At 45.9% G+C, this 13,351-nt stretch overlaps 1 protein-coding gene across 2 annotated transcripts in view; it reads left to right on the top strand.

The window, feature by feature from the left end:
* KCNH2 (potassium voltage-gated channel subfamily H member 2) overlaps positions 1-13,351 on the top strand; it is a 1,485,214-nt gene that overhangs the window by 1,415,655 nt on the left and 56,208 nt on the right. For both annotated transcript variants that reach the window (XM_069210759.1, XM_069210762.1), the window contains one exon: positions 9,517-9,710. In XM_069210759.1, the coding sequence (XP_069066860.1) occupies positions 9,517-9,710 (194 nt within the window). The remainder of the gene's footprint in view (positions 1-9,516; positions 9,711-13,351) is intronic.

The raw sequence follows: 13,351 nt of genomic DNA, 5'->3' as shown, positions 1-13,351 counted from the left end.
CCCACTGTTTTTATTTTTTAATTCCCTGGCATCTTGTAGACATTCTGTCCCCAGTGGAGTGGATTGTGGGTAAGTGCCCCATCTGCCTACCAGTGGACAGGACAACTTTGTCCCCATTTATTTGGGGTGGGGTATGGCCATACCCCCACCCTCTTTCTTTGAAAAAAAAAAAAGTATTTCCTGGTGTCTGGTGGGCTTTCTGCTCCCCGAGGGCAGATGTGCCTTACAAAAATTGGCTGATCTGCCCCCAAGGGACTCAGAAATGGCCAACAGTAATGTGCCCACATGGGGAGCGACCCTTGCTCAAGGGGCTGCCCCCCAAACAAAACACACACACCCATCCCTGGTGCCTAAGTGGTTTTGGCCCCCGCTGGGGAAGATTGGCCTGATAGAATTAGGCCAATCTTCCCCCAATGGGGGCAGATATGGCCTAAAATAAATTTGCTCCCCATCTATAAAAAATAAAAAATAAAAATCCCCGGTGCCTAGTGGTTCGCCTCGCCCCCCTTGGGTACAGATCAGCCCAATTAAAATAGGCCGATCTGTCTCTAAGGCGGGCAGAAATGGCCTAAAATAAATGTGACCACACCCCCCCACCCCCAGGGAGCGACCCTTGCCTAAGGGGTCGTTCTCCTTACGTGAAATTGGCACAAAAAAAATCCCTGGTGTCTAATGGTTTCTGCCCCCCCCCCCTTGATGGCACATCGGCCTAAGAAAAGTAGGCTGATCTGCCCCCAAGGTGGGCAGAAATGGCCTAAAATAAAATTGCCCCCCCAGAGGAGCGATCCTTGCCTAAGGGGTCGCTCCCCATCTGTAAAAAAATTAAAAATAATAAAATCCCTGGTGCGTAGTGGTTTCTGCCCCCCTTGGGGGGCAGAGGGGCCTAATTAAAATATTCTGATCTGCCCTCAAGGGGGGCAGAAATGGCCTAAAATATTTATGCCCCCCAAGAGGGCGACCCTTGCCTAAGGGGTCGCCCCCCTTGCTTGAAATTGACCTAAAAAAAAAACTCTGACAAACTATGGGTATAGAAGATTTTTACTTGTTAGGTCCGTTTAGAAGTAGTAGTATTTTGCTTTGCCATCTGTACATTAAATACTTGTTTTTTGACTGCATGCCTGATGGTTGTCTTTTTCCAAATCCTAAACTCAATACAAAAGGCCTGCGTGTTTATGGTGAGAAGCCAATGATAACATTGATAGTCCCTGATTGGGTCACTAGGGAATCGTATATCGGATGCCATAGATTTGAGCTATTTGTCATGAAAAGTTGTGACAAAGGCAGTAGGCTTGGTTTATTCACTATGTAACACAAATGTTAAAGCAAATAGGCCTTTTTAGGGTGGCTTGTTTTTGCACTGTTTTTAAGCCTTCAGTCGGGTATTTTGTAACATGAAATCTCACAGATTATCTTTGATAGGAAAATGTTTGGTGTTGTTTACCCCTTTCATATATTCTAAGGGTTGAACATTTACATTTTTAATATTTCTTAATAGAATCCTTTCAGAAGGTCTTATAGGCTTAGCTGTCTGCCAGAATCTTACAGTTAAAAAAACATCTGGTAATACATTTATCCGTATACATAAATATTCATAAAGATAGATACACAGAGGACTTTTGGGTAAGCCCTCTTCTGCCAAAGGTCTGAATGTGTGCCATTTACACTCTGCTTCCATCCGTGATAGCATACAGAATGGGGTAATGGATCAGTCTACTTCAGTCATTGATTGTGTTGAATGGGGAATTACTGCATTTTCTGGTCAAATATGAACATCCACCACAAAATGAGTGCACTTCTGTCTCAGAGCTGGTTGACCAGACCATTAGTTTTCACTTTGTTTGCTTTATTGTAGGATCCCATTCTTTCTTTGCTTTTCTTCTGTTTTTAAAAAAAGTTTGTTAAGATGGTTTAAGAGGATACTACAGCTCCTCTTGAGATGCTAACAGGACACTTGCTTGTAGCTCATTTCGTTTTCTGTGCTCTGTATCACTTGTTGCCACTTTCTCTAAACCACGTGACCATTCTGGAATGCTGTTGTCCATTGTCTATCATTGTCCTACCATTCCAAAATGGCCAACACATTGGTTCTAAACTGGCGACCATGCTTGGACTTTAAAACAACAATAAACTATGTACAGTTCCACTACAAGACGGATAGCTGCTGCTTTAGTTAGAGTTGTTATAGCAAGCCTATTTCCGTTGTGCTTAGACAGCAGCATTTTTTTTTAATTCTTTAAGTTTAACTTGTATGTTGTTGCGTTTGTGTGTTTTGATTTGGTTGTCTTAGAGAATGAATGTGAGAATTAATTAGTGGGTTGATTAATGGATGCATGAGTGCAAAGGCGAGGGCCTACGCCCAACAGATGACACAAACGCTTTCACTCATCAGCTAGACCTATTGGGATAGCAATGCTTTCTGTAATATTTTGTCCAGCTAATAGGAAAAGTAAGCTTTCTAATCAGAATTTGTCTTGTTTGCTTAAGTTAACCAGCTCTTGGGCCTGTCCTATTCAGGAGGTACCCTGCCTACTTGGGATTCAGGGTAGTTCTTTAATGAAGATTTATAGAGCACCTATTTGAGTCTCTCCCTCCACTTTTACAAATCTTTACAGACTGGTACATGGTGATTGTAATGAGGTTTTTGGTTCCAAAGTTCTTTCTACTACAATATGATAGTAGAGAATGGTTTTAGTATAGTGTTGTATTTCAGCAAGCTATTTGCTGCCTCAGCGTAATTTGTCTAGTCGTCAGCTTGGGTTTACCTCATTAGTTAGAAATGAAAGGAGGAACGGGATGAACAGATAATGTTTAATTTACAATCTTTCTTGTTTCAGTCATTACTCCCATCCTTCTTAACATGGTTGGTCAACTGGGCCAAATAGTGTGTGGAAGGAACAATTATATTTTCTTCTTTTTTGTAACTTCTACAGAACATGTGCAAGGGTATTCAGTGTCTATTATCAGGGTGTAAGGATTTAATCCAAATTGTTAATTCCAGATTATTTTACAATCCGCTCAGAGTTGTAATTTTTCAACAGGATAATGTTTTAGATGTATTATTTACACGCCCTTGAAGATGTGAAATAATTTGCACCATGATGCGACCAGTTTAGGCCCATAAATCCTCTGTTCTGTAAAATCCGGGCCTTCATTTATAATTTGTGGTCTCTTAGAATATCATAAAGTTAGGTAGCTAACTGAAGAAAATAAGAGACAGTTTAATTTTGACAAGACGCGGTCTATTCTACTATCTACTAGCAATAATTGAGACTACATGTTTTCCAAATGAAACATGCAAGTTTTAAAGCACCTTGATTAAAGTGTTTCTGGGGATCACCTACGCAAGGCCCATAAAAGTCAATTTTCCATATGCTGTCCTTGCTTGTGAGGTCCGAAGCTCTGAGTGATGCACCAGTTGAATACCCTTTCTCCAAATAATTAGGGCCTCAACTATCTCCAACGCTTTGTCATGTGGTAATTTAACCGTGATGTAGTTGAGCATTTTCATTTTGGAAAGACACATCTTGCATACTACTGTGTTGGAAAGCTAGAATGAAGCCATAAAATGAAGGACGGCGGCTTTATTATATAGGATGCATGTGCAACGTTGTCCCTGTATTTCTAAATTACAAAGGCTGAATTGGCGCTGGTTTCGTTTAGCCCAAACAAATTAACTAACCGCTAGACGTACCAGACCAAAATGTAACTTTTACACTTATCAGTAGTAACGGCGTATTTTCTCATCGAGGCAGAGCGAATGGCAGTGAAAAGCTGCTAAAGAATATTCTAATTAATATGGAAATACTGATGCATAATTGCACAACGTTGACGTAATCATGTGGCTTGGCTCCTTAGGTCAAAATTATCTGTGATTTAGATTTTTTGGGGTCTGAACTACTTATCTACATTGAATCTAGGGGCGTTACGCACGCCGGTGAAGCCCACTGTAACTAAAGATCAATGAATTTGTATGAGATAGGGTAGACTGGGGGGGCTCCCTCTTAACAATTCTCACAGAGTGGTGCGCCGTCATTTTGCGTTACGCCCCTGATTTAATCGCGGAATTAATTCTACCCTCATACATCACTATCAGATGTTTATAGTAGTATAAAACACAGTCTGAAATCTAATCATATACACAAATGTGGCCTTCCTTGGGACATATGACTCACAGTTCTTTTACTCTTTTTTTGGCATCTGGCTAAGGATTATATTGCTGTACAAAGCTTCATTTTGGCATGATATGGTCTCTTCTGCCATCTTGCGTTCTAAGTAAAGAATACATGCTTACCATTTGAAAAAAAAGTGAAAATAAAAGCTGAGCGGGGAAAAAACCTCAGATGGCACATGGCTGAAAAAAGGCAAGCATTGGCAAAGTCAGTAAGCTTTTACAGGAGCTATTGGCCTGGCAATGCTTTTTTGCCATGCTGTATACCAGTGTGGCTGCTGTTCGGCATGGTTAAAAGTTTGTGCTGTGCAGTGTCAAAGAGCGTAGTAGTTAGTGTTTGAGAGTGGATTTGTGGAGTAGAGGGTTGTAGAGGGGAGTAGAGTTTAGTCGTTCAGTAGTAGAGAGTGTCATAGACTGCAGTGCCATGGAGTGGTGTATAGGGGAGTGGGGTGGAATAGTGTGGAGTGAGTTGGACTGGATTGAGGTAGTCTGGTGGATTAGATTGCAGTAAATTGGGGTGATATGGATTGGGCTGGGGTAGATCAAGCGGACTGGAGGGAGATAGATTAATGTGAGTTGGACTGAAGTAGGATGGATTGGAGTGGGGTGGATGGATTGGAGTGGGGCAGATTGTTTTAGATTGGAGTGGGGCAGATTGGGCTGGGTCTGATTTTTTCGGAATGGAGTGGGGTCAGATTGCAACGGTGGAGATTGTTTTGGACTACAGTCGAGGCTGACTGGAGTGGGACAGATAATTTTTCATTGAGTGGGGCAGATTGTTTTGGATTAGAGTGGGACTGATTTTTTCAGCTTGGCATGGGGCAGATTGGAGTGGAACAGATTGTTTGGGTTTGAAGTGGGGCAGATTGAAGTGGAACAGATCAGAGTGGGGCAGACTGGAGCATGGCAGACTGTTTTAGAATGGCATGGGGCAGACTAGAGTGGGGCAGATTGTTTTGATTTGGAGTAGGGCAAATTGGAGTGCGGGCAGATTGTTCTGGATTGGAGTGGGGCAGATTGTTTTGGATTTCAATGGTATATATTGGAGTAGGTCAGATTGGAGTGGGGAAGATTGCTATAGAATAGAGTGGAGCAGACTGGAGTGGGGCAGATTGTTTTGGATTGTGTGGGCGAGATTGTTTTGGATTGCATTGCAGTAGATTGTTTTGGATTAAAGTGGGGCAGATTATTTTAGATTGCAGGGGGAGATTGTAGTGGGGCAGACTCTTCTAGCTTGGAGTGGGGCAGACTGGAGTGGAGCAGATTGCTTCAGATTGGAGTGGGGCAGATGTTGCGGATTGGCATGGGCCAGATTGGAGTGGGGCAGATTGTTTGGGACTGGAGTGGGAAAGATTGTTCTGGATTGGAGTGGGGCCGATTGTTTTGGATTTGAATGGGGCAGATTGAAGTCAGGCAGATTATTTTGGGTTGAGTGGGACAGATTTGAGTTGGGCAGATTGTTTTGAATGGAGTGAGGCAGATTGTGTTGAGTTGTGATAGGGCAGATTGTTTTGGATTGGAGTGGGGAAGATTAGAGTGGAGCAGCTTGTTTTGCATTGGAGTGAGTGGACTGGAGTGTGGCAGATTGTTTTGGATTGGAGTAGGGCAGATTGTTTTGGATTTAAGTGGGGCAGATTTGTTTAGACTGGAGCTTGGCAGATTGTTTTAGATTAGAGTGGGGCAGATAGTTCTGGATTGGCGTGGAGCAGATTAAAGTGGGGCAGATTGGGTTTGGCAGTGGGAAGATTGGAGTGGGGCACATTGTTTTAGACTGGAGAGGGGCAGATAGGAGTGGGACAGACTGATGTGTACTGAGATGGGACAGATTGGATTGGGGCAGATTTTTTGGTTGGGTGTGGGGCAGATGAGAGTTGGGCAGGTTATTTTGGATTAAAGTGAGGCAGATTGTTTTGGACTGGAGTAGGGCAGATTGGAGTAGGTCCAACTGGAGTGGAGCAGATTGTTTTGATTTGGAGAGGAGCATATTTTAGTGGGGCAGATTGTTTTGGATAGGAATGTAGTAGATTGAAGTGGAGACAATTTTTTTGGAGTGAAATGGGGCAGATTGGAGTTGGGCAGTTTGTTCTGGATTGTAGAGGGGCAAATTGTTTTGGACTGGAGTAGGACAGATTGCTTTGGATTTAAGTGGGGCAGATTGTTTAGATTGGAGTGAGGCAGATTGTTTTAGATTGGAGTGCAGCAGTTTGCCTTAGATTTGAGGTGGTCAGATTGTTTTGGATTGGCGTGGGGCAGAATGGAGCGGGGAAGACTGTTTGGGATTGAGTGGTTCAGATTAGAGTGAGTCAGATTGTTTTGGATTGGAGTGGGGCAGATTGTAGTGAGGCATTGTTTTGGACTGGATTGGGGCAGATTGGAGTGGGGCACATTGTTTTGGATTCACGTGGGGCAGACTGGAGTTAGGCAAATGGTTCTGGATTGGAGTGGGGACGATTGTTTTTGGATTGGAGTGGGACAAATTGGAGTGGAGCAGGTTGCTGTGGATTGGAGTGGGCAGATTGGAGTGGGGCAGGTTGGTTTGGATTGGAGTGGGCAAGTTAGAGTGGGTCATATTGTTTTGGATCGGAGTGAGGTAGATCAGAGTGAGGCAGATTGTTTTGGATGGGAGTGGGGCATTTTGCAGTGGGGCAGATTGTTTTGGATTGAGTGGAGCAGATTGATTGGGATTGGAGCGGGAAGATTGTTTGGAATTGGAGTGGGGCAGACTGTAGTGGGGCAGGGAATTTTATTTTGGAGTGGGGCAGATTGTTTTGGATTGATGTGGGACAGACTGGAGTGGAGCTAAATGTTTGGGGTTGGATTTTGGCAGATTGTTTTTGATTGGAGTGGGGCAAAATTGTTTTTTATTGGAGTGGGGCAGATTGTTTTTGATTGGAGTGGGTGGGCAGATTGTTTTAGATTGGAGGGGGCAGATTGAAGTCTCCAGGTTGTTTTAGATTGGGGTGGGACAGATTGTTTTGGATTGGAGTGCGGCAGATTAAAGTGGGTCTGATTGTTATGGATTACAGCGGGGTAGATTGGAGAGGGGCAGATTGTTTTGGTTTGGAGTGAGCAGATTGCAGATTGGAGTGAGGCGCATTGTTTTGGATTGGAGTGGGGCAGATTGTTTTGGCTTAAAGTGGGGCAGATTGCTTTCAATTGCAATGGACAGATTGATTTATATTGGGGTAGGGGCGTGCGGCTTCCCTAAGTGAATATCTTGGTTTTCGAGGGCGTCATAAGCGGACGAGGACGGAGGCGCTGATACTGCTGGACGCCCATGACATTCACTGATCCTCCCGTGTCTATCAATGCTTTGATGCTTAACCCCTCGACCTCCATTATGCATGTCAGCTGTGGTAGCCGGCGCCTCTTCAGGTCGTTGGTGAATGAAATGAGGAAGGCTTCTTCTTCCGTCGAGGAGTCCCCACGTATGCTTTGGGGCAGTGAGAAGTGGGTGCCACGAGATTCTGTGTCATCCAGGGATAGTTGTTTTATTGCCCTGGAGGTTGCCCTTCTTCCTCTTCTTCCCTACCTTCTTGCGCTTCCTTTGAAGATGGCTGTGAAGTGGTTCATCCTTCTACATTTCGAACAGGTTCGCCCTGGCGCTGGGCAGTCCCTGGCATCGTGTGCATTCCTTCCACACTGATTGCAGCATCCTCCTTGCCTGGTCTGGACCTGTGGTGGCACCTTCTGTTTTGTTTGCTGCATCTGCCCCGCATCCACACGTTCGGTTTTCATCATTGCTGCTTTTTCTAGTGCTTGCTCCATTGCCATGTCGATTTCTGCTTCCCTGGCTGCCGATAAGTCATGAAATTGCGCCATGATGAGTATATTATCAAGGATGATGTTGGGTTGTCTCAATATCAGGCCCCTGAGTGTATTGTTTCTGCATCCTTGTATGGTCTGTGCTCGTATTTCCTTCGGTTGATCGTCTTCAGTGCAAGTGCTTGCCAACTCCTGTCGCCGGGCATAGAACTGATCAATCAACTCCCCTGCTCTTTGCTGTGCCTGGCGCAGCTTGAACTGTTCGAAATCCTGGTTCAACTGCAGATCAAAATGCGCGTTCAGGGCCCTCATGGCTGCATTGTAGTTATCAAAGTTGCCACTGTTCGGGAGGTGTTGAAACAGTTTGTAGACTTCCTCTCCTGCAAAGTGAAGAAGCAGGGACCTTTTGATGGCACCATCCCTCTCCCGGGTGGCCACAAAATAGTTTTCTAGCCGACCGACCCGTACCTTCCATCTGGGCGATGCTTTGGCTGGGTCCCCTAGTTCGCTAATCGGCAGGATTGCACCCACCATGAAATGCTGTGGTTGCGGGTGAAGGGCTGGCGCCGAGTCATCTGCCATGGTGCTGTGCGCAGCTGACTTGTGGTTCCTTGTCTTTAGCTGCTTCCCTGTTTCTGACCCGACTTGAGGTTGTCTGCATTATCACTCTTCACAGTGGTGCATCCCTTGTTGTGTGGGGTCAGTGTCCTGTGCACTTGTGTCATCTGTGGGAGCCCAACCGTCTCTTCGATTAATCTGGGGTGTTTTTGGTTCCTTTGTTTCTTTTTTTTTTCCTTTTATCTTCATACAAAAGTATCTTTCAAGCCTCGCCCCCTTTTTCTTTGTCCAGCTATTTTAATTCCGTCATGGGAGCTGGTCCTTCCAATGCTCCCTTGCTCACACGCCTCTGCGTATGCGTGGTCACGCTGGCCGAGTACATACTTCTCTATTAATTTTCAGTTTCTGTCGGCTCCTCAGACACGCAGTGAATTTCTGGAGCGCTTCCGGCACTCCTGCTGTACATACGTAGGCTCGTCGCCAGTGTAATGCTCTAAGCCACGCTATATAAACGAGACAGACACACGTTTATTGGTGGCTGGAAATACTGCCTAGCAGCCACTCTCCACCTGCTTTAACAATCGGCAGCCCCTGAATCATAACCTCACTTCCGGGTGACCGCTACATCAGTACCCCTAAACACTAGACCCGCACACTTTATTACAGCGTGGACTAAGAGCGACTATTCAAGCCTAAGAAGCTAGTGATGTGGTAATAAGAGAGGGCAAAAATATGAAACCAGTGAGGATAACTTTGTTAGACTCCATTACAGTTAGTAGCTAATTATGATAAGATACTATTACTGGCCCGCAAAACCGTGGATGAAACGCCTACAAACGGATCAAGATGAATTTCATACACTCTGAAGTTTTAATGTAGAATTTGGGGTCACAGGCAGACTGGTTCACACATACTTTTTCTGCAGGATTTGTGACTTCGAGCTGCTCTGACCATCCTCTGTGCCGTCGATGTCCTTTTGTGTGGTGCCTTTCTTTCACCGCATGATATTTGTTTGCCTTTTTTAGGGAAGAATGATATCTTTGGAGAGCCTCTAAACCTCTATGCCAGACCAGGGAAGTCTAACGCCGATGTGCGGGCGCTGACCTACTGTGACCTGCACAAGATACACCGGGAGGACATTCTGGAAGTGCTCGACATGTACCCCGAGTTCTCAGATTTCTTCTGGTCCAGCCTGGAGATAACCTTTAACCTGCGAGACGTGAGTGCACTAGCTCTTCAAGCTCTCTTATATTACCTTATGCCTTTATGTCTTACTTTCTTTTCATTGAGTTTACTATATACATTTTACAAAGCTCTACTTGTGACTAGTCTCCTCAAAACAGAGTCGAATGTGCCATAGGTCCAGATTACAAGTGGGGCGATGGTGGGGGAGTATTTACCATACCTGGTAAATACCAGCACGGGAGGGTTAAGTGTTTATCATATGCAGAAATTCCAAGTTGTGTTCCCTATTCCAAGCGTTTTTCTCAGAAAATTGGACGTCATGTGGAATTCGATTCGTAGTGCTTCATATTGTGCAGGGAAATGTTTTAGTTATTGCTAAAACAAGTGTGAAACTTAGAATTCCGTAAGGTGCGGTAACAGGAACCTCAACAAATGTAATGAATCACTCGTAATCGAGCCATATTTTTTTTTAAAAGTATCACATAATGAATGATAAACGTAGAAGGAAATCAACTCTGATTCAGTCTGTTCCCTCGCTTTGCATACAATGATTTATGAAAGCGACAATTGGCTCCTGTACAGATGAAACATTACGAGCAAAGCGCTGCGTTTCTTCTAGTGCTTAATGTGAACCGCAGGAGGCCACTGGCAGAGATTTTTGAGCACCGAAACTTATTTTTCCTCATGGAACATTTCCTGGGGACAAACGAAGGAAAACACACACACAAACGGGAAAGAAAGACAAAAATGGAAAAGCGGCACAAAGGGAGCAAGCAGGAGTGAGTTAAAGGCAGAGGGAGTGCCTAGCAGTGGTTTACAGAGGCCTGGGGTGCATTCCAGGCTAAGCAGCCATGCACCTGGGCGTGCCACGTCTCATTGCGCCGGCCGTGGGCTTCTCAGTAAGGTTTCGGCCACCAGCACTCTTTCTCTTACAAAGTAAGCACTGGTTTCTTCTAATTTTTTTACCTAAATGCCATGTCTTACCCACTGAATGAAAAGAGCAGATTTGTAAGGCACAGAACTGGAGAATGGAGTGAGCTGTAGCAGTAGTCATGTTAGATGGATCATCCAAGCAGTTGTCTTATGGATAGATTGGATTTAGGTTGCCACTGACAGATTCTTGAGGATTGGAGGTACATGCAAAAAACCTGTCTACATAGAGGCTTATTGTCCTTGAAACACAGAGGATGCACTTATCTCTACTAACGACCTCATTATGAGTGGCCTAGTGTAGGAGGCTGGACTGGCTTGTAGTGAGTACCAAGGGGTACTTGCACCTTGCACCAGGCCCAGTTATCCCTTATTAGTGTATAGGGTGTCTAGCAGCTTAGGCTGATAGATAATGGTAGCTTAGCAAAGCAGCTCAGGCTGAACTAGGAGACGTGTGAAGCTACTACAGTACCACTTAGTGTCATATGCACAATATCATAAGAAAACACAATACACAGTTATACTAAAAATAAAGGTACTTTATTTTTATGACAATATGCCAAAGTATCTTAGAGTGTACCCTCAGTAAGAGGATAGGAAATATACACAAGATATATATACACAATAGCAAAAATATGCAGTATAGTCTTAGAAAACAGTGCAAACAATGTATAATTACAATAGGATGCAATGGGGAAACATAGGGATAGGGGCAACACAAACCATATACTCCAAAAGTGGAATGTGAACCACGAATGGACCCCAAACCTATGTGACCTTGTAGAGGGTCGCTGGGACTATTAGAAAATAGTGAGAGTTAGAAAAATAACCCTCCCCAAGACCCTGAAAAGTGAGTGCAAAGTGCACCAAAGTTCCCCTAAGGACAAAATAGTCGTGTTAGAGGGAGAATGCAAGGAAAACACAAATCAGCAATGCAACAACGATGGATTCCTGTCTGAAGGTACCTGTGGAACAAGGGGACCAAGTCCAAAAGTCACAAGCAGCTCGGAGATGGGCAGATGCCCAAGAAATGCCAGCGGTTGGTGCAAAGAAGCTCTTACTAGGCTGAAGAACTGTGAATACTGCAGGAACGACAAGGGCTAGAGACTTCCCCTTTGGAGGATGGATCCCCCACGCCTTGGAGAGTCGTGCAGAAGTGTTTTCCCGCCGGAAGGACGCCAACAAGCCTTGCTACACGCAAATCGTGCGTTTGGCGTTTTTGGACGCTGCTGGGGCCCAGGAGGGACCAGAAGGTCGCAAATTGGACCTGCAGAGAGAGGGGACGTCGAGCAAGACAAAGAGCCCTCACTGAAGCAGGTAGCACCCGGAGAAGTGCCAGAAACAGGCACTACGAGGATGCGTGAAACGGTGCTCGCCGAAGTTGCACAAAGGAGTCCCACGTCGCCGGAGACCAACTTAGAAAGTCGTGCAATGCAGGTTAGAGTGCCGTGGACCCAGGCTTGGCTGTGCACGAAGGATTTCCGCCGGAAGTGCACAGGGGCCGGAGAAGCTTGCAAAGTCGCGGTTCCCAGCAATGCAGCCCAGCGAGGTGAGGCAAGGACTTACCTCCACCAAACTTGGGCTGAAGAGTCACTGGACTGTGGGGGTCACTTGGACGGTGTCGCTGGATTCGAGGGACCTCGCTCGTCGTGCTGAGAGGAGACCCAAGGGACCGGAAATGCAGCTTTTTGGTGCCTGCGGTTGCAGGGGGAAGATTCCGTCGACCCACGGGAGATTTCTTCGGAGCTTCTGGTGCAGAGAGGAGGCAGACTACCCCCACAGCATGCACAAGCAGGAAAACAGTCGAGAAGGCGGCAGGATCAGCGTTACAGAGTTGCAGTAGTCGTCTTTGCTACTATGTTGCAGGTTTGCAGGCTTCCAGCGCGGTCAGCGGTCGATTCCTTATCAGAAGGTGAAGAGGGAGATGCAGAGGAACTCGGCTGAGCTCATGCATTCGTTATCTAAAATTTCCCCAGAGACAGAGACCCTAAATAGCCAGAAAAGAGGGTTTGGCTACCTATGAGAGAGGAAAGGCTACTAACACCTGAAGGAGCCTATCAGCAGGAGTCTCTGACGTCACCTGGTGGCACTGGCCACTCAGAGCAGTCCAGTGTGCCAGCAGCACCTCTGTTTCCAAGATGGCAGAGGTCTGGAGCACACTGGAGGAGCTCTGGACACCTCCCAGGGGAGGTGCAGGTCAGGGGAGTGGTCACTCCCCTTTCCTTTGTCCAGTTTCGCGCCAGAGCAGGGGCTAAGAGGTCCCTGAACCGGTGTAGACTGGCTTATGCAGAATTGGGCACACCTGTGCCCAACAAAGCATTTCCAGAGGCTGGGGGAGGCTACTCCTCCCCTGCCTTCACACCATTTTCCAAAGGGAGAGGGTGTCACACCCTCTCTCAGAGGAAGTTCTTTGTTCTGCCATCCTGGGCCAGGCCTGGCTGGACCCCAGGAGGGCAGCTGCCTGTCTGAGGGGTTGGCAGCAGCAGCAGCTGCAGAGAAACCCCAGGAAGGGCAGTCTGGCAGTACCAGGGTCTGTGCTACAGACCACTGGGATCATGGAATTGTACCAACAATGCCAGGATGGCATAGAGGGGGCAATTCCATGATCATAGACATGTTACATGGCCATATTCGGAGTTACCATGGTGAAGCTACATATAGGTAGTGACCTATATGTAGTGCACGCGTGTAATGGTGTCCCTGCACTCACAAAGTTCAGTGAATTGGCTCTGAACAATGTGGGGG

The sequence above is a fragment of the Pleurodeles waltl genome, chromosome 10 (genome assembly GCF_031143425.1).
Source record: "Pleurodeles waltl isolate 20211129_DDA chromosome 10, aPleWal1.hap1.20221129, whole genome shotgun sequence".
Lineage (NCBI taxonomy): Eukaryota > Metazoa > Chordata > Amphibia > Caudata > Salamandridae > Pleurodeles > Pleurodeles waltl.
This window is presented reverse-complemented; position numbering and strand designations above follow the sequence as displayed.